Genomic DNA, 25743 nt, shown 5'->3' on the forward strand with positions numbered 1-25743 from the left:
CTCCATCCCTGCAGCTGAACCTCAGAGCCCCTTGGCATCCAGGATTTTTACAGTTTGTAACTGTAAAAAGCTAGAAATGAAGCAGAGGACGTCTGCATATTCTGAAAATCCATCACATTTATTACTTTGACAACAAAAGACTGACAAGACTAGGAAGTCTCTTGAAGTATAACACTGAGAGTCAGCACTGACAAAACAGGTCTCTGCTCAAAAGCTGCGCAGTAGCTTACAGCAGAAGGAGATGCTGGGGGAGGAAACACAGGGCCTGAGGAGGGTCAGCATGGAAAACACAGCAAAAACCAAACTACAACTAGAAAGCCAAACTGCCATGTAGTGAAGCTCACATTAGGCTTTGTCTCTGCTTACCACTGAGGTTCCTGCTCTATTTCTTATCTTTTTGAGGAGGTCTAAACACATATTTAAAAGTGCTGTGGGTCTGCTGGCCACGTGCTTTTGTTGTGCTGGAAAGCACGAGGCCAAAACCAAAAAATAATAAGTCACACATCCTCAGACCCCCGAGAAATAAAGCATGAGCTGCTCTGTGAGCTGGGGGCTGGTTGCTTTTACATGTGCATCTGGGGTTTTTTGCCTCTAGAAAGGAGTCAAGCTTTGGTTTCAAAGCAGCAGGGTGGGCAGGCAGCACATCTGCATTTGGGGAAGGTGCCTGGCTCCCAGCCCTGGCTCCACCACTGTCTGTGCCCCATGCCAATTGTCCTGCCAGCCCAATCCAAGCCAAGCATCCCCATCACCTCCCATATCACCCTACAGCCACAGCGCCATCTTTTCTCCAAGTAATTAAAATAGCTCCATCATGTTGACTCAGTCTTCCCCCCGCTACTTTTTGTTGCTGGTTATGACCACAGACCTGCCCTGGCTCTCTGTCCCTGTTTCAATGAGGCAGCACCTGGCACAGGGCAGAGCTGCGAATGAATCTCTTCATCCATGCTCCAGCTGGGAAAAATAAAGTGAAGTGAGAGCAAGGGGAGACCTTTGGCATTTTGCCACATGCACTATTATTGGTTTGGTTGGGGTATTTTTGTTAATGCTGTGTTTGTATGTTTTCGTGCATTGCTCCGTGACACTGTTGCAGAGGCAGACCTGGGCTGTGGGCTCACAGCCACACACCCTGAGCACCCCTATTCGCAGCACTTCCCAAGCCTGCTGCAGTTCCAGTGGTTGTGCCCAACCATGCCTTGAGTCCGTGCAGCACGGAGTCTCCTTTGCACGGTCCCTCAAGCAAACCAGCACGTACTGTGGCTTGAGGTCACCTCTAAAAGGTGCCGCTGCAGACAGGCAGGGCGGGCACAGCTGGGCTAGTAGAGGTCAGCGCTGTTCCTGTGGGGTGGCCGGGTCTTGCCAGGCTCATCACGGGCTGGGGGCCGCCGGATGCTGCGGCCACCCTCGGGGAGGCAGAGCCCATCCTCGCTGCCGGCTGGCAGGCTGTCCAGCGTGCTCTCCTTGCTGCCCGCAGCCTGGGCCTGGCCCCCGCGGCGGCGGCGCGGGCACATGCTGGGGCAGCGGGCCAGGCAGCCAGGGCGGGCCTCAGCAGTGCAGGCGTACATGCCAGCGGGCACAGCCAGCACCATGGCGCAGACGATGACCACGATGTGGATGAGCTTCTCACGCTGCTCCAGCTGGCTGATGTCGCTGCCCGTGACGAAAACGACGCACTGGCCCTTGCGAGGCGCCTGGTTGCGCACAGCCACGCACACCTCGTACTTGGTGGCAGGCAGCAGGTCAGTCACCGAGTAGGTGTTGATGCCGGGGCCAATGTAGATGGCGTCCTTCTGGGCCGCGTCATAGCGGCCCACCAGGAGGGTGTACCAGGTCTCCCCTGGCTCGCCTGCTGCTGCTGCCACTGCAAACCACTCCAGGGTGATGCCATAGACTGTCTGCTTGGCAATGCGCACTTCTACGTGGGCTCCCGACTCAGCTGGGCCAATGGGAGCCCAGCCTGAGGTGGTAGTGGTTGAGGATGCCCACGGGGACCGCACATGGAGATTGATGGCCACTGAGGTGTTGCCCAAGAAGTTAGCAGCTGTACAGGTGTAGTTGCCAGCATCTGCTGTCCGTGCTGCGGGGATCAGCAGCTCTGAGCGCACCATGTCCTCACTGATGGGCTCCGTGGACACTGCAGGCAAAAGGGAGCTGTGTTAGCACGCAGAAACATCTTGAGGTAGCGCCAGGACCACTCTAATGTGGGATGGGTGCCAGGAGGCCAGGCAGAGCCTGCCCTGCCCCAGGGAAAGAGGATGAGGGGGCAGAGGAGTGTGCCAAACCCCGCAGAGCTTGTCAGCAAAGCATTTTCCAGGCAGAAAGGCAATAAATGCACTTGGACACCTAAGGATGGGAGACAGGGTGTATGGCTACCCCAATGTGAGCCGCTGGGGAGGCTGCTGTGGGCAGAGGCCAAGCCACCTGTATGCCGTCTGCCATCAATGTCCTCAGGTCACGGCAAGCCAGGGAGAGCCACTGAGGTGCAGCAGGCACCACTGCTTTTGGACACAGGCTCCATCCTCCATTTGGATTGAATGTAGAAAAATGTCAGTCTCAAGAGGCTTGGGCCAAAAAGAGGTGTGTGAAACCACGCATTGTTGGTCTGGAAGTGAGATGCAGCTTGAAGAACGGTATGAAACACCCTGTTGCCTACCCAAACAGGGGCACATGGCTGTGCTTGGGGAAAGCTTGTATGTAATTAATTTAACATGTGCTTGCAGAAAGATGCACAAGTGCTACAATGCTGCAATTAAAGCAACTATCAGCCCAGGATTAAGGGCTAATGCTATCTTATTTAGCTAGCTGGCTTATTAGGAACCCACGTGCATTATTAGCTTGTCTGATGAAAATAGCAACTTGCCCTACTGAAGGCTCTTAGTAAGAATAAATGTGAGGGAAGCTTTGTAAGACCCAAGCTGGATAAGGAGGAAAAGGCCTCATATTACAAGGACCTCAGTAAAGAACATAAATAAACAAAGCTTATGGAGAATGACAACGTCTGTTTTGGTTATAGAGCATGAATGAATACAGACAGGCAACAAGTCTGCATGATTTTGTGGTTTATGTGGGTATTTCTTGGGAAAAGATGGGAGTAGCATAGAAACATACAAGTGTAGGTGTGTGCGTGCTCCTACAAACACACATATGTACATACAAATATATACTGTGTGCATATATAATATATCATATATAGCATAAATTAGATTTGTATCTCGATAGCTACAGATTTATTATACATGTGTGACTATATTAATAGTTCTTAATATCATGTGTGGTGATGAAAGAGCCACTGCTAAAAATCCACATGTAGAATCATAGAATGGTTTGGGTTGGAAAGGACCTTAAAGCTCATTCAGTTCCAACCCCCTGCCATGGGCAGGGACACCTCCCACTAGACCAGGCTGATCAAGGCCCTTGAATGTTGCCAGGGATGGGCATCCACAGCTTCTCTGGGCAACCTGTTCCAGTGCCTCACCACCCTCACAGTAAAGAACTTCTTCCTTGTATCTAACCTAAATCTCCCCTGTTTAAGCTTGAACACATTGCCCCTTGTACTATTGCTACAGTCCCTGATGAAAAGTCCCTCCCCAGCATCCTTGTAGGTCCCCCTTCAGATACTGGAAGACTGCTATGAGGTTTCCACACAACCTTCTTTTCTCCAGGCTGATTTACATAAAATAATTGTGTAAAAATGAGGCTCTGCTCCTTTCATCTTTGATTGATATCCTGGGTGAAGCAGCTGTTCTCATGCTGGTCAGGCATGCTTAGACATGCAGTATGATTAAGATTATTTGGATTATTGCCACCACAATAGCTCTGGTGCTCTGAAGGATTGGAGAGATGGTGTGGTCACTGTGGTGGCCTGAAGACCTACGCAAGTAGAATAACAGAACATCATTTTTTAATTAAAAAAAAAAGAATGAAAGAAGAAAAAGCTTTGCTTACCATTAAATGCCCTTAAAAGTTTGAGTGAATAGGTCCACCAGACAGCTGGGGCAGGGCTGGCTTGCACAAAGCAGGTCAGGGTGATGTTCAGCCCCACTGGGACTGTTAGGTTTGTGTCAAGGGCTGAGGTCAGGGGCTTCATGCAGCTGTTGAGCTCCACTTCATAAAAAAACTTCCCTGCCCTGAATTTTGGACTTGAGCAAGTTAAATAGGAATTCATCAGAATAATAGGTGGGCCAACTGACTTGATAAACTGGACAAATCCCCGCAGGCGGCAGTCACAAATCCAGGGGTTGTCATGAAGAGCCAGGACAGCATTGGAAATAGCTTCTATGTGCCCCTCTCCCCTCTGGCTTTTCTGGTAGACCGGCCAGCTGTAGAAGACATCCCTGGATATGACGGTAAGCTGATTTGAGGATAGATCTAAATAGGTCAGGTTAGACAGATAGCGGAGCGCATGCTCTGGAAGGACATCCAGCCGGTTGTGCTTCAGATCCAGGATTTTGAGAGCCGGGGTGTCTTGAAATGCTGTCCATGGCACAGAACTTAATTTGTTCCCTTGCAAGCGCAACTCCTTCAGAGCTGGCAGATATTCCAGGCTCTTGATGTGCATCACTGTGATGTTGTTAAAATTGAGCCAGAGGTACTCCAAGGCACTAACATTCTCAAAAGAACCACGAGGTAATTCTGTTAGGTGAGAATTTTCTATTCTAATTTTCCGGATGTCCTGAGGGATGTTTGCAGGGATCTGCCTCAGCAGTGCAGACATACAAAGCAAACTCCTAAGGAGGAAACCAGAAAATTCTCCAGGTTGTACACCATGTTCATGGCTAACAAACCAGTTCCCTTTATGGGTCTACAAGCACTCGAATAATTAAAAGGTATTGTATACAGGGCATGCATAAGCCATACATCCTTCCTTCTCTGGGTCTTACGTCCATTCTCCCGCAAAGAATACAATTAAGACATAAAAATTGCTATGTATGCAGTTACATATCTCAGGGAAATAAAAGGAATCTCATTCTATGCTCAAGCTAGTACTATTCAAGTATTAGAGGAGGCACATCATAAGGCCATCAGTTTGCTTTTGGTGCTCACATCATCAGCAAATATATATTGGAACTCTCCAAGCTGCTTCACGGGTGCCGCAACTAGGGTAACTAGTCTTACCTTCCAAAGCTGTCTTGAGAACAAGAGCATCCTGTGATACAAGATGAAACAGACAGGTTTATCTCGTGGAAGGCCAGAAGAAGAAGAAAAATATGACAAATGGGGTCCATATTCTCCTTTAAGAAAGCACTGTGCAGGGTTTGCACCAAACATGCCAACAGCCTCCAAGAAGCAAATCCTATTAGCTGTAATCTTCCTTGACGCAGAAATAAATCCTGGTGGGGACCCATCCCTAAAGAAGACATGTAGTATGGCTCATAGCCTGTGTCAAAGTGCTAAAAATCACCCCCGGGACCACCCCTGGCATTTATTTGTTTATTATGTTGGTAATATGAATATGGAAACAAAACCACTTCTGTTCCCAAGCACTCACAAGTAGTTAACCAGGCCTAGTTACCTTTTTTTTCTTTTCCCTAAGGGGTCTGACTCAATCTCCAATATTTTAATGGCATTTGTTAAGGAAAGAAAAAAAAAAAAAACAAACCAAAACACAGTAAAGGCCAGACTTCACAGCTATAATTTGTCAGTGCATAGTGCATGTTTCACATTCCATCAGGCCACAAACTCTGTCCATAACTCTGTGGATGGTGTACTTTTGCACATGATGAGTGCAAAAACTACTCTCCAAATTCAGTTGCTCTGTCATAGAAACATAAGTATGACATTATTTTTCCTGCAAAACAACTTTCCCCCTGAACTATCATCTCCATTCTTACACATTGGTAATGAAAACAGCAATATAGTTTTTGCCACTCTCTGGACTTCTCTGAGAAAGTAATTTCTTGGAAATTAATTTCTATTATATAAACATAAAATTTCAGTGCTATTCTCTGTTTTCCTGTAAGATATGCTGATTGCCTTTTGGTCAGCTTGAAAAACCCAGTCTAAATAATTCTATAAGAAGGGAGTTAAAGTAACCAAGTTTATCATCTTTTAATCCAAAATAACAGGGTTTAGTTGCAATTTCCAAGCAGCACTGTGTTCTCCTGGGGCCATCTAGTGTGTATGGGCTTTATTACAGCCTGCAGAAGGCAGCGTGCTGCCAGAAAAGGGCTTAACCTCGCTGCCAGTACGTGTGAAGCTGGGTCACCAATCGAGATTAGTCTGAACCTACTTAACCTCTAACCTATGGGACCAGGATAGAAAAATATTTATAGTGTGACAGCTTATACCTATACATGGCTTTTGGGGGGTGTGCAATAGCAAAGTCTACCAAAGACAAGGATTGATTCTGCAGCTTTTAAATTGACAGGTGTTTTGATTTCAAGGCAAATCAGCAAAATGAACTGCTAGGGAAACAGCTGGGAACTGCTGCAGTGCTTCCCAATTGGCTCCCGTGTACAAGCAGCAGGCCATGAGTAACAGGCCTGTTGGGCTGTTGATGCTCGCTGTGCTCAACATCTAACCATAAGATTATGGGATCTTTTATTTTTTTTTTTTTTTTAATAACTGAAGCGTTGTTTATTTGCTCATGATACAAAAACCTACTTCACTCTCAGGGAAGGTGCCCCCTTTGACACATTCACTTCCCTCCTCCATGGCCTGCAGGGAGGGTCTTAAAATATAAGCTAAAAATCCTAAAAAAAAACCCTTTCAATTATTAACGACAGGTTTGTATATGGAGTAAAAACGACTGGTTAGCTCCTCATTCCCCAATGTACATCTATGGAGACAGTACAGGTGAATTATGCCTAATTTCCTAGGATGCAGTAAATAAAATTTTATCCAGGATTCTCGGTTAGAAATATACTAATTTAAATAAATCTGCTGATTAACAGGGAAAACAGAAGAATCGCAGTTGTTTTCTTTCTCCCACATCACCTCTCCTCTCAGCTCCACCAGTCTTCCTCAAGACTGAAACATGGCCTTTCAAAGAAAGAGTGGTGTCAGTCAGTACCATGGGCCAATCCTCCAGCTGTCCTCAGGCTAATACTATTTGCTGTTGAGAGGCCATTTCTCTAGACAGTCCCGGACCCCAAGTGTACTTAGAAGATTCAGTAACCTGAGAAACTAATGGTGAATTACACACCAAAATTAGATGAATTAGTAGGTACAGAGGCTACCTACTCTTGGGGGAAAGAGGGAGAAGGAAAGGAAGGAAAAGGGAAAGGCAAGGGGAAAGGCAAGGCAAGGCAAGGAAACAAAGTTAAAGTAAGAAAATCCCTCAGACAGTGTTAACCACAGCCATTATGTTTATGTTCCCTAGTGGAGTGCGATTTTGATGCCTTTTTAATTCAGCCCAGTTTACGCCTGCCTGTAAATTTGATGGTGGCTTTTGTGACAACAGATGTCCACTCGGTTCAGCTTCTCTTTAATGTCATGTGGCATCCTGGCCAAAGCCAAAATGCAGAACAAGCTGGTTAAAACCCAAGCTGTCAAAATAAACCTCCATAGTGACATTGCTGCTAATCCATGGGAAGTGGAGTTTAAGAGACTGCACTGATTGCCAAAGGAAATGTTAAAAGTTCGCCTCTTTTGTGCTCCGAGCAATGGTGAGGGAGTTTTGAACTCCATCTTGAAACCACAATCACATACAGGTCTGTAAGAAATCAAGTCCAGGTGTTAGAAGTCTCTGCTGAGGAGGATATAAGAGTTGAAGGCTTCAGCAGGGTATTTCAGGTATGGCACATGTAACACCAAATAGGAGAGGCTTGAAAAAGCACCTTTGAAAGATAAGAAGGTGACTTGAAAAGAGGTAACTAAGCCTTTTCTTCATGAGCCTTCAACAACAGCAGCTGTACAAACTTGCTAGTCTTTCCACAATGTTTTTTGTGTAACCCAATGCTCCTAGCAGGTTCCCATGGGACACTGCAGCTCCAGCCCCACAGCAACAAGTCCCACAGAGAGCTGAAAAGGAGCACAGCCCACTCTCTTTCACCCTCTGGAGGAAAGGAAAGGCTTCAACTCTCACTCAGGGCAGCAGTAGAGTCCGTATCCCATGCCAAAACCAGGAGCTAAGAGCCCAAAAACTTCTGTGGGGTGTGACTGTGGTCACAGCGGCCCTACATCAGCGCCAGTAGCCCCTGGCTCTTGGGAAACATGGGCATCACTCCAGCGCTTGCTGCTGCCTCTGAGAAGCTCCTGGTGCTGCTCGCTGGGGTGTATACTCTTATTTCTGAGTGGCTGGAACTCTTTGCTGGCAATTGTTAAGTTTTTCCTTTTTAATTTTGAGTAACAGGAAAATAAAATGTGGGACGATTCTCTTGCTCTGGTTTGGGAAACAATTTGTATCTTCTGTTCATGAACTTTAAAGCTGGTGAAGCTCTCACTAAGCCACAGTGCTGTAGCACAAACTATTTATTATACACATCCTGAAACTTTTCAGATATTCCCAGAGCATTTCTGACATTGAGAGACCTTGATGTCAGCTTCTTCAGGAGCTTTTTAACTTTTAGATTTTCACTTTACCACTGCAGTACTTTCAAAGTCTTCATTCTTCAATGTCCATTCATTTTTTAAAAAAATGATTTTTTTTAAATATCTTTTATAATGTTTTATTGTCATTCTTTACACATTTGGGTGGTGGTGTTTGGGGGTTTTTATATACATGTTTATGCACATTTTTGTGTCTTTCATTTTTTAAATCATTTAAAGACCTTTTAGTCTATTCTTTCTGGGAACACTGAAATAAGCGTGAAAGTGACCACACTCATGCAATTATAGCCTTCCAGCAAGCTTAACTCATACTGTGCAATTAAGACATTTGTCAGCCTGAACATGATTTTGTGGAATTTTTATGCATATGTGGCATTAAAAATATTTGAAGAGACTTTATAATTCAAAGCAAATATGAGCCTTTGTCTGGATCTAGCCACCAGATAATCTGGAAACTTTTTAGCACATTTTGCAAAATATATTTCAAAGCCTCAACATGTTGTTTTTACATTTCTTCTTGCACTTTGCCTACTTGCAGTACTCCTCTTTAATCATTCTGGGCACATTATCTCATTTATATTCTGCTCAGTTCCCTCATTTTCATAGCTGCTTTTCTCCAGATCTTTTTAATACAGAAAAAAAAAAAATCATAGCAAATTTTCAGTACTGTTCAGAGCTATTTGGATCAAATTTTAAAACACAATTACCTTATTTTTAAAACCTTATCCTTAATTTTGCACTTCTTCACTACTCTGAAGTCCAAAACAAGCATGGAAAGATAATGTGGAAGGAGAAGCTTGTCTTTCTTTGTACCAATAGAGGAGTGGCTCATGTTGCTACAAAGTGCTCAGCCCAGAAGGTCAGTGCAGATCTCCTGCCTAACACAGGTGGGCTGTTACTTTATTCCTAAGTATAACTGAAGCGGTCCAACACTCATGTTCTTTCATGTTTTATATTTTAAAATGAGTTACCATAAAAGTAGGGAGCATTGTACTTGAAGGGGCTTGCTTGACAGTGGCAAAATAATTGAAATAGACACCAAAAAATAACAAATTTGTCAAAAGAGATCAAATTTGACACAAAGAGATCATTAACAGAGGAAGCATTTTGCAAGGAAAGAGAAAGCCAAACAGAACAAAGTGTAAAAACAAACAAACAAGACCCCCGACATTTGAAATGCTACTTATACAGTAATTCCAAAAGATATTTAGATTTTCATTTCAGTTCTTGCAGCACATATCTGTCCAAGGATTGACTTTAACCAAGTAAGAAATTGTTTCCAGGGATGAATATTCTCCTTGCCAGAACTCTGCAGCAGCTTCATTCGCATGGCTTATGAGCAGAGAGAGAAGTTTACCTGAGCTAACCGTGACAAAACTAGATGCCTAATTCCCCTTTGGTTAAAACAACAATAGAAATTCCAGTGAGACATTTATTTTTATATGCCTTGTATCACTGAAAATCTGACCCAAAGTCTTGAAGTCACATTCAGCAGAAAATCAGTTTACTTAATGTTTTGAAATTTCACTCTCAGTTTAGCAAGTATAGGGTTTCTTTCCTGACCAATACCAGAGGACTCAGAGCTAATGCAAGTTTCTATCATCTGTCACCTATCTTGTGTGAATCACCAGGGCAGCAGTGAGGCTTGTTTTGGAGCAGCAGCCTTTGAGATGCTATACTGTGATGCCTCATCCATGAGACAGTGAGAATAGCCATAGGAAATAGAGAAGAAAAGATCATGTTTGTTATACTTGGGATAGCTATTTATTCAAAGTGCAAAAAATATCCAATAGTGTGTGAAACTCAACACATCCACAGTGAATGTCACAGGATGACCTCTCCATCCTTCCCTCCTCACAAGCAAAGAGCAACAGTGCTGGCCTGCCTGGTGTCTTTTCCATTGCTGACTCAGGGACTGTGTATCAGAGCTTGCACACATAGAGCAGGTGAGAGATGCTCCTCGGTAGGGCTGGATGTGGCACATTACCCCAGCAGCCAAAAGGTAAGTATCTCTCCTTCCCAGTCAGTGGCTGCAAACCTGACTTCCTGGAAAGTCAGTAAGTCCACTCTGTTCACTTCAGGAGAACTTTAGGACAGCCTTGCTCCATCCAGGGCCACATCAGTCTCGTTTCTGCAGAATCCAGGCTCAGTAATAGCCTGCAGGTAGGCACAAATCAGGCTCAGTAACACAGCAATCCTTGCAACTCATCCCAAAAACTGCTACTAGAAAACTATTTTTGCTCTACTTTGGAGACAAATTCTAAAAATCATCCTGGGAATTGCATCTGTATAAATAAGTATTATTACATACTACATATTTCTAAATTTGTTGTATTAAACTACATAATTTTACAAAATGTTATCTGTAAGCCCACAAATCTATGCAGTCCAGTGATAGAAGTAACATGCTTTGTTTTACACAGAGTTTGACAAATTCTCCCAGGGCAAGAGAAGTTCTTTCCCACTAATGTAAGAAATACAGGGAGTCCTATCAGAAACTATTGTAATGTATTCCCTGTTGCTAATATTTATATTAGGATCAAATGACTGGCTTTTTCTATCAGGCCAAGTAATCTGACATAACTGAAACCCATCTGTACAAGGAGACTGTTCTTAACCCACACTCTACATACTCATCTAGAATATGAGTGACGACCCAATAAATTTACAAATACACATTTCAAAACAACTCAGCAAGCTTTATCAGTTAACATTTCAACTTGGCTGGATCCCTCCCATTCAACATTTGGCAGAACATACATAATTTTCTTCATTAAGAATACTTATTACAAAGAGAAAAACTTTATATACAGTATTACTACATGAGGGACTGTAGTGGAAAATTATCCAGCTGGGAAGTGCTTTGTGATAAGCACTCAGATCCAGCTTCCAGTGGGGTTGCAGGACTTACATAACTAATTAGCTCACCCTGACTGCGAAAGTATACTTAGATGAATATTAGCTTTTTTCAGGGTTCTTAAACTTGTAAATTGTTTGAAAACCAGAAGTCCTTGCTGAGCCTATGCCATCACTGATGCCATGGTGGAAGTATGGCTGATGTGTGCCGGGGCAATAACCCTCCGCTACCACGTCACATACCCCTGCTCTGCACAGAGCAAGATATTTTCATGACCAACCCACAAGGTACCCGACTGAGCCCTCTGGACTTCACCACCAGTTCTGTCAAGAGAGCCAGCAGCAACGATAGGGCTGGTCTGGGAGATTCTTGCAGAGCTGCCTTACATAGGTTTTTCAGACTGATAACAAAGCGTTATAACACTTCACATAATTTGCAGAGTAGACTATTGTATGACTTTTAACTAGCACAGCTGACATAAAACATACTTTATTAATTACAATACAGCTAGAAAATACTAGTGAGTGATAGTGATAGGAGTGATATTCAAAGATCTCTGCGGAAAGATACTGTATCTTAACAACAGAGTTTAGGGCCAAAATGCTCTTTATTATGTATTCTTAGGAGCGGATTGGGTTTTGTCTCTTGATTTCTATCTCTTTTGCACATTTCCCTGAATGCAGAACAGAGAGCTGCTTTTATGTTAGACATACTAAAAACAGTTGCAGTGCATCTGTCATTACTGATTTATTAAGCATCAAGCTGCATGTTTCATGCAAACATGGGGGATGTAAAAGGTAAGACTCTCAATCTTTACTTTCGCAGATATTTATATTAAAATTACTAAACACTCCCCTGTTTGTCAACCAAAAAATACCAAAAGAACTGAAAATGAAATACATAGCATATTGCAGAACAGGTACTAAAGAACACTGAGTACTCTCAGAAATGTTGCTTAATATGCTTACACTCGGTGTGCACACTTTATCTTATGAATATAAAAGTGGTCCAGGAGAATGAGGCCATTGTCACAGAAGCTTCTGACTGGGTAAAAGCAACAAACCACATGTGGGATGAGCAACGTATTTCTGTAAAACTTGTCCAACCCTCTTGCATCGTCCCCCAGAACATGTCAGAAACACAAGCACTGACAGGGTGGCCTGCAGTGCTGTAGAAGGGAGTTATATATACAGCCATGTGCTTTCCATCTAGTGAGCTGATAGTCAGTCTAGTTACCATCAGCAAAAATATTCGTTAGGTTGCCCCTCTATCTTTGGTATTGCTTCTGAATCCACACTGGATCGGGCAGACAACAACCTGTTCGACTCATCAGGGGTATGTCTAGTCAAGTATTCTCCTTCCACACCTTTTGCCTTGGCCCCGGGGGACAGGCTTTCAAAGGTGACATAGGACTCCTGAATTTCCTTGGGTTTCCGCACAAAGCATTTTTTGCAGCGCCTTTTCAGCGCTCCACAGCAGACCACCAGTGTTAGAGGAACAGCAATGACACAGGCCACACTGATGACAACCACATTGATGAGCTTCTGGGTCCCTCCTGCACTGGCGACTTCATCTGTGGAAAATATGATGCATTGCTCTTTCCTGGGGATCAGGCCTTTTACACAGACACACACAATATATTTGGTCTTTGGCAGCAGCCCATAAATGGTGACCTTGGTCTTCCCTGGCTCCACATTGATCCGCCGCATGTCCCTCTCTCCAAAGATTGCATAGAGAACACTGAATACTGTTGTGTTCTTTGCCAGAGGAGCCTTCCAGGCCAGGGTGATACTCTGGTCAGTGTCTCCTATCACCCTGACAGACCTCACCATTCGCTCTGGCTCCTGCTGAGCAGTAGGCGGACTCACCAGCAGGTTTCCGCGGTTGCTATCTTGTGCCACATCTGGGAGGATGTCCTCTCCAGTGCCCAAGGTGGGCACAGTGGAGGTGGTGATAACATACCTTGCCACTAGCTTGTCATTGTAGGCAGCTGCTTCCATCCCACTCACCTTCCCACTCCATGTGCCTTTGGCATTAGAATTGGGGTCATCTGTGCTTTCTGAGTCTGTGATGATGAGAGATATGAATGCCTCTGTTGCCCCCAAAAAATTCTTTGCTTTACAGATGTACTCTCCAGAGTCCAGATAGGAGACTACAGGCAGGCCCAGAATAGACCAGCTCATCCCATCACTGGAAATCTCTTGGTGAACTGCAAGGAAGGAAAAATGTAACAGGCAATAATTAATAAAATTAATAACATGGTTTCTTAAATACTAAGTTTCAATCAGCGACATGTCTACTAGATATAGTAGAATCATTTGGCCACCAAGAACACTGCAAACTCAAAGTAAATCCAAGAAAAGGACAGTAATACTAAAATTAGATTATGTTGGGATTTACACTGTTTCAGACCACGTATATATGAAGGATTTGATGCCATTTCCTCCAAACTGACAGTTTGAAAACAAAACAGGAAAGGTTCTTCGACTAAAAAAAAAAAAGGAAGAATAAAGCTTTAAAGCTCTTATGTAGGCACCATACTAAAAGAGCAGAAGAGCAGAAGCAGTAGACAGTAGCACAATCTATCTGAACATTAAATGCAGTCCTCTGAGTCACAGAAAATACAAATAGTGGAGATTTTCTTCTAACAACCATATATGGATTAGTCTAGATTATATGGAGAAAAATATCTGGAAAATAATATCCATTTTATTGCTAAATTCATGCAGGTTTTCATGTTGACCCAAACACAGAGAAGTCTGATCACTTACCACTGAACGATACATACAGAGCTGTGTGTCGATATTCTCACTTGGTCTACCAGGAGCCTAAAACTAGCTCTTTTTTGATTTTTTTTTTATTTGTGCAGAAAAAAGAGGTGGAATCAGGAAAAAGGGCAAAGCACCTTCTTCCTTATTTAACCAGCCTCCTTGGGATGAGTACATACCATCTCTGCCCTTTCCCATTGACAGTTAAAAACCAGGGGAATGTCTGAAAGGCAAAGATTAAGACACAATGCAAACTTCTCCTAAGCACTTGTGGGGTCAGCATCCAGCCTTGGCAACCAGGACACGTTCCAATGGTAGTAAAATACAATGGCATCAGAGCTTAGTTTTTCAGTTTAATTTTTACTGAATGGGTATATTAAAAAAAACCATAAGGCTACTGATCTTCCTATGGCACTTAGCCATGCATACAGACTGTGGGCTGTTTCTCACTCCTTTCTATTCAGAACACCAGCATTTCAGTCATACTATAACATTGGCACAGAAGCTGCCATTGTTGAGAAATAATTTTCAGCTAGCTTTTTATTGAAAGGTCCTGAAGTCTGATTTAATGGGTCACAAAATACAGCATAGAAGGGTAAGAGGGGACCTTGGTGCACAGAAAGAGGGGAGAGAGCATTTTTCTTTCACAGCAGTAGAACCACTTGTAATAAATACCCCTTTTGGGGATCTGCAGAAGTCATTGCTCTGTTGTACATGACGTGCAATACGTAGCAGAGCTGCTTCTCACAGCAACGTTTATCCATTTTGCTGTGAGCATCACTCCTATACTTGAAAGAGATCCACAACAAAAAATAAAACAGATAATGCTTTCCTGAAACTGTATGTAGAGTTTACCTTGAGCCTTTTTAGTGACTTAATAACTATCAGACTTAATACAGCCTCTTGCTACAGCTGGACATATTTCTTCCTCTCCAACAGATTTGCAGAAAACCCCTTACTTGTCTCACTACCACAACTGTTATGAAACAAAGTAAAACCAACCCTTTACATGGCAGCATACATTTATCTGATGATATTTACATCAACATGTAAGTAATTTCATAGTTTATAGAAAAATCACAATGCAATAGTGAATTACAGAAGCTACTATTGTGAATTATAGTGAATATTAATTTTGTACCACTTTCATCTTTCAGGGTCTTTTATCAGTATCTATTGTCATGGAAGCGTCCATTTGCGGAAGAGTCTGTACATGCAGGTCTCCCTCACCCATTCCGTGTGCAGGAGAAAAGCTTAAACCAAACCCACCTGTGCCATTTAGCTGAGCACCATCAGCTCTTCTCCAGCTGAGCTCAGGAATGGGCACCCCCGTTGTTCCGCATCGTAGTAGCACAGTGCTGCCCAGGATGGTCTTTACTTTGGCTACAGACGTATGCACAACAGGGCTTTGACACTTCCTTAGCTCAACTTGGCTGAAGTAGACTCCTGCAAGGCTCCGGGGGGTGAAGCATTTCAGCCTGGGCTCAACGAATGCTATGTTAGGAGACTGGAAATTTAGGAAATGGACCATTTCATACAGACTGCAGTCACATACCCAAGGATTGTCTTGCAAGCCTGTCAAAATAAATCAGAGCACTAAGTCACTCCAACAGCACCTTCTAAGGCTATTGCAGACCATCTTCCCTGGGCTTGGAAAGGGATTTGAAAGTGGGGGACCTTGGTGGGAGAGCACTTCTTATTAATTAATGTATTAAAGTTAAGGGAACTAAGTAAAGAATGGAAGTTCAGCTTGGCTTTGTGGCTTCTGGCATTTTTGCTAGCAGCTTACTTCTGACTTCATGCACAATTTATTGCAGATTCCCTGGCAGACACCCAAGACCCAGTTGATGTTGTGGCACCCCTAAAGCCCTGCCATTTGCTGCCCTGCATGGCAAAATCCTGTGGTTTCATGTGGGTGATCCTCCTGTGCAAAAGCTTGCAGCCTTGGCACAGACTATCAGCCAGCAGGCTACCATTGAAAGTGCTTCCTGAAACAGCCAACAAGCAAGGGATCTAAAAAGGAGTCACAATGATGCACTGTAGCCGAAGGAAGGAACTAGGCTGACTCTTTACTATTCATGGATTTTTTTTATACCTCCATGAGAAGCAGTCATGAGCAGAGTGAAACAGTAACATGCAGCTGTGTTCTCCCATTCTGCTCCTGTGGGGGACATGTGTTTCATATACCTGGTGCCAATGGGTGTCAGCAGGATAGGACCTAGGAGCCGAAGTGTCTGTACATTACAGTGTTAATCTTAGCATTATAGTCATTTGCCTACATTAATTTTTTAGGATCCTGGCACAAGCAACCTGTGCACAGCTGGCTATAAAAAAACTCAGGTTGGCCATGATCATCAAGGCATGAACTGTTCTTCTTGACAGAATACTCTTCTAATCTATATTTAATGGAATAACATTTTCACATGTAACTTGACTCTAAAGAAAAATAAAGAGTATGATCTAGGCAGTGTCTTGTTATGCCACAAACAAAATGGGCAATCCCAAACTGCCAGCTTCGGCTTAAAGAACTGATACTGCATCTGGCAAAACAAGGTGAAAAAAAATCTGCTCCTCTCTTGATGTTAATGAAACCTTAAACAACATTTGCTACGGAGCAAGCTTTGTAGGTGTCAGTTTGAATCTTCTTAAAGTCTTATGTCTCTTTCCACTGCATCTGGGTTTAAACACTTTTCTTCCTTAAATTTATCCAGAGAACATGGCTGTAGAGGCAGTACACACAGACGCACACAGTACAGAGATCAACCAGTCAGTGGAGCTAGGTCAGCTCATAGCAAGGAGAGACAGCAGATGGCAACTCGTAACCATCATCAGCCTGGCATGGATTTGAACTAGTGCATGACAGCTAAAAGGCTGAGTAGTAATCCCCAGAACTAGTAAATGTGCTCAAAACCTCATGTGAGGATACTGCATCTAGGAGGATTCAAGACAGTCATCTGTAATGTACCCTCAGAGACAAAAGTGAACAATTACCCCAAAGCCATACTTCTGAGGAGCCCAGAACTATCACCAAAAGGTGGATTCTTCTAACTTCACAATATTAAAAACACTTTGTAACAATGTCTTGGTGGCTTTGGGGAGACTAGGGTTTAATTCTGTGTGAACAGATAAAAAAGGCTCTGGAAAGAGACAAACTGGCAGCCCTGACCCAAATTTTGTGCAAAGTGCTGCCTTTATTCCTCTTTAATTTGGACATAAAAAATACCTATCTTTTTATTTAATGCTGCTTAAAATGGATCTATTTCATAGCAATTGTTGTTAGAAAAGAGCACATGAATGATGTGGAGCTCTAATCATTTGTATTTCTGTCAAAAATTAGTGTCAATAAATATAAAGGGCTTGAGCAAGAGTCACCAATTTTATGTTACAAAGATTCAAGTAAGTGATGAAGTTTATGGTGATGGGAATGCCTGAGATGAGTTTGTTAATATGTAAACAAATATGCTCACTTCATATGGGGTATTAAATTATACACAAGAGTGTACTTGCTGTGGTAACCCCAGTGGGTGAAAACGCTGCAATAAGATGCAGAGCTTCTGACATTTGTGCCCCCCTGCAAAATGACAGGCACTTCTCTTACCTAGGATCATCTTGGAGTTATCATTGGGGAAGTAAGGAACGGCCTGGAGACTGGCCCAGGTGGCAATAAGAGCCTGTGGAAGAGTCATCAGCTTATTGCTAGACAGGTCCAGGTATGTGATATTCTTGACATAACGAGCAGCATCTGGAGGGATTGAGGTAAGTTCATTGTTATGTAAATCCAGAAGTCTTAGCTGTGGCATGTCAGCCAGGGTTTCCCAGGGGAATGATATTAAGTCATTCCCATCCAGCCTCAGCTCCTGCAAGCGATGAAGGCCCTTGAAGGTGATCCTGCTGAGGCTGGCCAGGGAGTTATAGGGCATCCAGAGGTACTCAAGGTTGTGGAGTCCATGGAAAGCCTCTCCTGGCACCCTGCGGATGGCTGTCTTTTCTATCCGAAGCTTGGACGTATCTACAGGGATGTTCACGGGAGTGAGGGTCATCTCTGGGTCATTACATAGCACTGTCCTGATGGAGAAACAAACACGGATGTGACTTTCTCACATTTTGAACAGGTTTTGAAACTTTATTGATGTGTAAGACTTTGATCCGTATTTCTTTTTTCCCAAGATTTCTTACTTGCTGCTGATCTCTACTACATCATCACCATAAGTACATCAACTTGCAGTAATTCATATGCACCTTTTGATTGCAGAGATTGCAGTGTTGTGCCTCTGCTGGAGTGGTGCGAGTCTAAGTCTGGCCCATACAGTATTCCTGCTTCTTTTTTACTTTCATTTTTTTAGAGTACTTATGATAGATAGCAGTGACAACATTCACGCACAACACAAGATTCTAGTGCGTGTTAGAATAAAAGGATCCATAAACTGAACTGTGAAAGACATACGAAAAGAAACATTGCTGACTTGTGGAATGGCAATAAGCAATATAGATTAAATATGGTGCAGGATCTTTGATTTGTGAAATGAGGATAAGAAAGATAACCCACTGGAAATACACTTCAGCAAGTCTGCTTTACTATGAAATAGTCTGGAAGGTGTGTACAGTCAGAATTATTGAATGTTTTGGGTTGGAAGGAACCTTAAAGATCATCTAGTTCCAACCTCCCTGGCCATGAGCAGAGACACCTTCCACGAGACCAGGTTGCACAAAGTCCCATCCAACTTGGCCTTGAACACTGCCAGGGATGGGGCAGCCACAGCTTCCCTAGGCAACCTCTTCCAGCCTCACCACCCTCATAGTAGAAACCTTCTTCCCCTACAGTGACTAGCAAGAGCCAATCTTCTACAAAGAAAGAGGCATGTAGAGTTATGAGACTGAAAGTGCAGAAAATTAACTCTCTGGAAAATGCTATACTAGAAACAAGGCAGATTTATGTGTCTTAATCATTCCTTCATATTTCTAGTCTATAAAGGTCAAATCATAAAAACCCTATGCTGTATTTTTACAGCCTTTGTACAAGAAATTTTGACTTTGACTTTGCCAAGATGTAGGATTGTAGATGGCCACGAGGAATGAAGGGAGACAAAATAGGTCTCTCAGACTGCACTTTAATTTGTCTATGAGCAATGAGAGAAAAACAAGTTCTTAACAAAATACAAAGCCACCTTGCAAAAGGTAGCAGGTTAGATAGGCATGTCCCACTCCAAAGGCTAAACAAGATACCTTAAGAAAGGTAGTGTGATCAGTCAAGTAACATTTTCTTATCTTGCTGCCTGACTCATAAACGGAATATTGCAAAGCTGTCAAAACCAGATTGGTTTTGGCTGAAAACAATTACTCCTCTACTATCAGCAAAAAACAAATAACATAGCTGAACTGCTCATGCAAGCTTCCCAGAATTAAATGTTATTTGAGCCTATAGTTAAATTGTTAATTTATAACCAAGCATAGTACATTACTCTAATCCAGCACTTTTATTGTGGCATTAAACCCTGCTTACCCTCAGCTGAAAGTTGAGATGTTGAGAAAGATAAAAATCTATCAAATAAGAAAAATCCAGAAATCCTCTTTCAATAAAACATTGTGAGTATGTGTGCGTGTGCAGGCATGACACAAAATGTTTGATGACAGAGGCACTATGGCAGTAAACCAGTGTGCTTCTCATATTGTCCCTAAACTATGTCAGTGGGCGCTAAACATTTAATCTACGGGATAATCTCTTCTACTAGTGAGAATATGAATCATAACATAGAAAAAAAGTCACATTACACTCCTTAATGGATATTCCCTCTATTACGTGTCTTACCATAATACAGTACAGCTTTTTACAGTCAGTGAGAGGAAATTTCCTTGCTAACTGACATTTATGGAGCAATAATTGGTTCTCCCACTATTGCACTCCCTTTTAACAATTGCAGATTACTAGTGTCTCTATCATGCTTCTTACTGGGAAAGTTTCTGGTATTAAATCTATGGCACCATAAAAGCAGTAAGAAAGTAGATCTATTTCATGAGGATCCAAAATACAGGGGACAGCCTTTCATTTCAGTACCGTGGTCTTGTCTAGGAAAGATTTCTTCCAAAGGATTTTGCAAATATTGTATCTCTGTCACAAAACCTCCTCTACTGTGAGCCACATCTTATAAAAATGTAGCCTGCATTTCATTTAAGTCAGATCATTACTTTGTGATTACCCTTCAGGAAGACTTTTTAATTACAGTCCTCCAGTGAAATATCCGTACAAGGGCGTTGTATTCAAAAATAGGTGTCCTTCTGGTCTTGTCTTCTTTTATAACTGAAAGTTTAAAGTTTCAGTATTATATGAATTTACTTTTAGTATTATTATTATCTTTTTGTTGTTGTTCATTCTCATCTAAAATCTCCATCTGAAGGATTTTTCAAGTAAATGGAACTGCAGTTTGTAGTACCACAACATAAGCCAGATCTAGTTACACTTCAGAAACAAACCAACGGAGCAGAATAAAGCTTTTTTTAAACTAGCATTTTCAGCATAAAGGTTAAAAAAAAAGAAAGAAAATATTTAAACTTTATTCCATTTTTGTTATTGCACCAGTGGCAATTATGTCACTTCTCACAGACAAGATGCCCAAACGCTTTCTCTGAAATCAGCTTACTGTGTTTTTAGAAGCTAATCCTCTGCAAATAAAGCTAGAGCGCAAAGCAACTGGAAAAATAATGGACAGGGAGTCTGGAAGCAATATTTTCTCCTGCGAGCATCCTTACGGAGGAAAAGAAATAAAACCCCCAACACCCAGATAAAGAGCAGCAACAATCCCCAGTGAGATATCGGCATACCTGGTTTTCGTCCCTTCGCTGAGGCTGTGGAAGGCGCAGCTGCACTGCGATGGGCACGAGCCACCCGCCCGTGGCAGCCCTCCGAGCGTTACACAGCAGAGCAAACTCACCAGGATCCACATGGCTACCTGTGCATGGGAAGGACACCTGGGAACTAGACAACGTGGAGGGCTTCGCCTATTGTTTTATCCATTGACTGGTCACATCTTGTTAACTCCCTTTTGTTTTCAGCTGCACTGTGATCTTCCAGCTCTCGCTGAGTCCATCAGATAAAAAAGGATAGGCAGGGATTAAGGATGGGGACTTGAGTTATTTTCATGAAGGTGCTTATTACTTCCTGGAACCATACTGACAGTATTTCTTCCCTCAGGGAGCACCATCAAAACAACTTCCTTGGGCAATCTGTGGCTCTTTTGCAAGAAAAAAGCAAAGATACTTTTTGGAGACCTTCATCACAAGCAAGATAACTGTTATCTGACTAGGAATTAGCAGTAATTTACTTCCTCACAGGGAACCAGAGTACTTAAAAATAGTTTCTTTTGCTAATGGAATGTAAGCCTCCTATATAAGAATACTAAAAATATAGAGTGACAATATTAAAATGCTTAATTTTCTTTTAAATCTCCTACTTTGATCAAACAATTATTGAACTACTGGCAACATGCCTGATATTGATAAACAATGAAGAACCCAGTAAATACGCTCATATTTCAGTTTATGCCAGGACCAGCACACACCTGAAGGACTGAGCACCATGGTCTATCTTGCTGATACAGCAAAGCTCAGATGAGGGACCATTTTCAGGAATACCACCTGATGCAGGGTGGGGGAACAGCTCTAGGGATGCTAAGAAAATCTCAGATGGGATGTCTTAAGGACATCCCAGGACTGACTGTCAATTTATTTCTGTCTACTCTCCTTGAGGACAGTTGTTTCCATCTATTAGCAGAGGCAGCCATAACTGCAAAGCTGGTGGAGACCACCCATGTTTTCAGCTGTCTTCATCTGACTCCGAAGAACACAATGCTTGAGTAGAGCCCAGATATGCACAAAAATAAAGCTTAAGAAATTGTTACTTAAGATGGGAGGAGAATTTTATTCATACTACCAATGACATCTGTTTATAAAGACTTTTCTGTTCCATGTAAATGTATATGAATCACTCACACCACAAATGTGAAACACTCTTAAAAGTAAAAAGCTTTGGAGAAACTAATAGATTATTACTTTCAACCTGATCAGATTGCTACTCCCCCAGTTCCTAGCTATACTGCTTTATAGCTTTGGCAGAAAAATTGATCTCTGTGCCCGATACAAAACAGAAAACACAAATTAAAAGTTAACAGAAATGAGAAGTAACTGAGTAGTGCTGAACAGCTAGTAATACAGCACCAACCAGAGACTACTTCTACTCCTTCAGAGATGCTTTAGGAAAATATTTCTTTTCCTGTTTTGGAGCTCAGGAAAGCCTCAGTGCCCAGGGGAGAGTCCCAGGTGCCTCATTCAACATAAAACATGAGCAACTCTACTAAAATCCTGGACCCTGTGATTAGAGAATAGGAACTCTGCCATCTGCTTCACCCAAAAAAACTGGGAGTGTGGGATCAAATGTGGCTTGTTGAAGCAGAAACTACCTGCATTCTGCTGGCCCTTCAGCACCTGTCACTTCTCAGCCTCCCTTTTCTTTACATAAAGTCGGAGAAGAAGGGGAAAGGAATTACAACCACAAAGATTCCTCTAAAAGATTAAGTTTCCCTGGATCTTAACCAAAGTCATATTGATAAGGAAAAGTGCGCATCACAGTCTCTTCTCTCAGTGTTTGAAGGTGCTATTGCTTTTTCCTTCCACCTCTTGTAGATAACCATTTAAATTCAGATTTCCTTAGGAGATACAATTCTGCACCTTTTTAAAAGCCTGGTTGTATCTACAGCTGCCTTTCTGCAGAGACACATAGAAGAATCAAATCATATAAGCTGCTGTAAAGCTAAGGAAGAAATATGAACAATCTGGTCCAAAAGATACTTTAGAGTTTAGAAGAAAATATTTTAAAACCCAACCAAAGATAAACCACAACAGACCATTCAACATGCAAAGCTTCCATGCGAGAGTGCTGTGAGAGACAGACACATTTTGAAGACCTCCTGTGGACGTTACCTCAAATCTCTTCCAATACTTGTGCAGCCATCTCAGGTCCCTAACAAAAGACTAGTCAAAGGTATCTGTCAAGATGGTCAGGATGTTCCAAAATAAGTGTAACATGGGCAACTTGAATTGCCTGCTGACAAAGCTCGTCTCTTTCCCTGTTGGCAGCAGTGGTAATTAAGGGAGCCCAGTTCCCCAGCTAAGATGAATGCAGAAGGCTACATGACCTAACTACCCTCACATCTCCGCTGCTTCTCCAATAGCCCCCTCTCTCCTACCTAGGTTGAGGACCTGCCTGTGTGAGGAAGATCCCTACGGGATAAACTGACTGAAGTATCTCCAGCTTGAGTTCATCTTGCACCTCTCCAACACCCCTTCCTATTGCAGACCTGTTGATTTTGCTTTTCCTTTCAAATATATAATGAGAAGTTACCAGTCAGAAGTGCAGCAACAACATACCTACCCCTACATGCAAACCACCTGAAGGGTAATGAGCGTGTTACTGCAACAGTATAAGGCATTATTCCTAAAATTGCTTGCCAGGATTTCTGGCTTATAGCTGTTTTCATGCAGATTCATCCATTCTGTGTTCTTCAGCAGAATGAAATTACAGTGGCAATTTTTCAATACCGTGTAATGAACTCTCAGACTTTCAAGGTAATCTAGATGTGGTTTGGAGCTAACTATTAAGCAGACATTCTCTGGTGCCATACTTTCACATAAGCTTGTTCAACAAGTAACTCCAACAATTAATTAAGGCTTGTCAAAATCACGTACTGAGAGGATGGCCCAAAGCATTTTTTTTCCCATGCTATTTTCATGTTTTACATTTATTGCTGCTCAAAGAGAAATTCAAATATCTCATTATTTATTTCTGAACAGATGAGATCATGACGCACTGCTGCTCATTAAATATCCATTCTTGTTCTCCCATCGACTTCCATTAGGCCTCATTTCTAGATTTAATGATTTCTTAGTGCCCTTAATGATCTCCAGCTAAGACCAAGCTCATTGGTTTTTTTAGTGCACTCATTGGTCAACTTGCCTTGCCACCCAGACTCTGCCTCAGCTAAATACTCGCAACATTGACCAAAACATCTCTCTCCCGAATGAAGTTAAATTCTACTTGAAAAAGCAATTCAGCATAATTAACCTCTTGGTTCTATTCTTTTTGAATGCATCTGATAAAGTGGTGTCCCTCCATTGGGCCTCTGGAACAATAAACTTGTAGAAAGCAGCCAGTAACTGTATGGTAAGATCTGTTTTCACAAACCTCAATTTTGCCTCACAAATGAAACATCTACGTTACAACTAAATGCCAGGAGCAGCAGAAGTAAACCTAATTTATAAAAACCAACAGCAATAAATAAAGCATGCCTTAGCGATTGCTAATGCTATGCACTTTGTCTAGAATGCTGCTATTTAGTTAACATGACAGACTCACTTCTGAACAAGAAAGAGAAATACCTCGTGGTAGACTGAGAGATTAATAAAACGAGATAAATAAAAGTGGTTACATTAAGGAGTAAGGCCTTGGTGCACAGGGAGCAGATGTTTTCCCCTGGTGCATAGGCTTCATAGATTTAACAGAAAGGAGCAGGCAGAAGAGGGAGAATTAGTAAAACAAGGGCAATGAAATGACATGCCTACAAACATAAGGATAGATGCCAGTAGTTGCACATCAGGGATTACATGACAGAAACTGCAAGCATGCGTGATGCAGAATCCGTGAGTGGGCTGCAAGGAGATGCTGCGTCTGGTTACACCCAGACTCCATCCCTAATTCAGGGACATGGAAGAGACAAAACTGGAAGTGAAATCTAGCTACTCTGTTGAACAGACCATGTACTCAACTTTACACACAATTCTGGTTTGTCCTGAAGCATTTGCTTGCAATGCAACAGCTTTCTAGATCTTCATGGTACTTTTAAGGCGTATTACCTCCTCCCAACTACTGAACAGGTATTCACACATTATGCTACTTCATTTAAAATGAATACTCATTAACTAACTTTCTTGTAGGTGCAGGTGATATTTATGTGAGATTGTTTTGCAGTGCAGAGTAAAAACAGTTTTTTCATGACAGTGAATTTCATTCCATAATGAAACTAGTGGGAGTTAGGACCTTCACTTCCATAGGTACAGTTCTGCACTCTAAATCATAAAAATTGTGCTCCTTGCTGCTTACTTAGGAAGTAAACAATTTCTTCTCTGCATCAAGCTAAAAATATCACATGTAAAAAAAAAAAAAAAAGAAAACCAAAGACTAAAAAAAAAGCAAAAAACGTAAGCATTTTGTTTGCATTCTTTGAGAATAGCCAGATCCCCTGTTTATTTTTGTGGTGAAAGCAAATGCAAAGCAAATGGGGTCAAAGCCTACTGTTAACAAAGTTCAGTATATGGCAATCTTTTCTTAGTGATATATAAAGTGGAGAAATTGTCTTACTTTGTTTTAATAGGATTAAGTTCACTAGACATTATAGTTTCCATTTTTCATCCCCTATAGACTTTTGAACCCAGAATTGATTTATCAACAGATTCTACCCACAAGCTCAAAACAAAACTTGAGTGATGAACTCAGGCTCTACAAAGTCACTCATTTTTAACATTGCCATTGGACAGAATTTATTTTTACTTCTTTTCCCCATATACTTAAGAGAAATATGGCATAAA

At 42.2% G+C, this 25743-nt stretch overlaps 2 protein-coding genes across 2 annotated transcripts; both read right to left on the reverse strand.

The window, feature by feature from the left end:
• Positions 1 to 1302: 1302 nt before the first annotated feature.
• Positions 1303 to 5222, reverse strand: LRIT2 (leucine rich repeat, Ig-like and transmembrane domains 2). Its single transcript, XM_057421579.1, has 3 exons — positions 5113 to 5222; positions 3943 to 4724; positions 1303 to 2131 (listed from the first exon to the last, which is right to left on the reverse strand). Exons 1-3 carry the CDS (start codon positions 5220 to 5222, stop codon positions 1314 to 1316), a joined length of 1710 nt encoding a protein of 569 aa, XP_057277562.1. The 3' UTR covers positions 1303 to 1313.
• Positions 5223 to 12401: 7179 nt separating this feature from the next.
• LRIT1 (leucine rich repeat, Ig-like and transmembrane domains 1) lies at positions 12402 to 21392 on the reverse strand. The gene is made up of 4 exons (XM_057421551.1): positions 20929 to 21392; positions 17711 to 18177; positions 15382 to 15687; positions 12402 to 13553 (listed from the first exon to the last, which is right to left on the reverse strand). Exons 1-4 carry the CDS (start codon positions 21048 to 21050, stop codon positions 12583 to 12585), a joined length of 1866 nt encoding a protein of 621 aa, XP_057277534.1. The 5' UTR covers positions 21051 to 21392; the 3' UTR covers positions 12402 to 12582.
• Positions 21393 to 25743: the final 4351 nt, after the last annotated feature.

This window comes from Pezoporus wallicus, unplaced genomic scaffold, assembly GCF_028554395.1.
Source record: "Pezoporus wallicus isolate ANWC-B61680 ecotype Strahan unplaced genomic scaffold, APGP_CSIRO_Pwel_v1 contig_4816, whole genome shotgun sequence".
NCBI lineage: Eukaryota > Metazoa > Chordata > Aves > Psittaciformes > Psittacidae > Pezoporus > Pezoporus wallicus.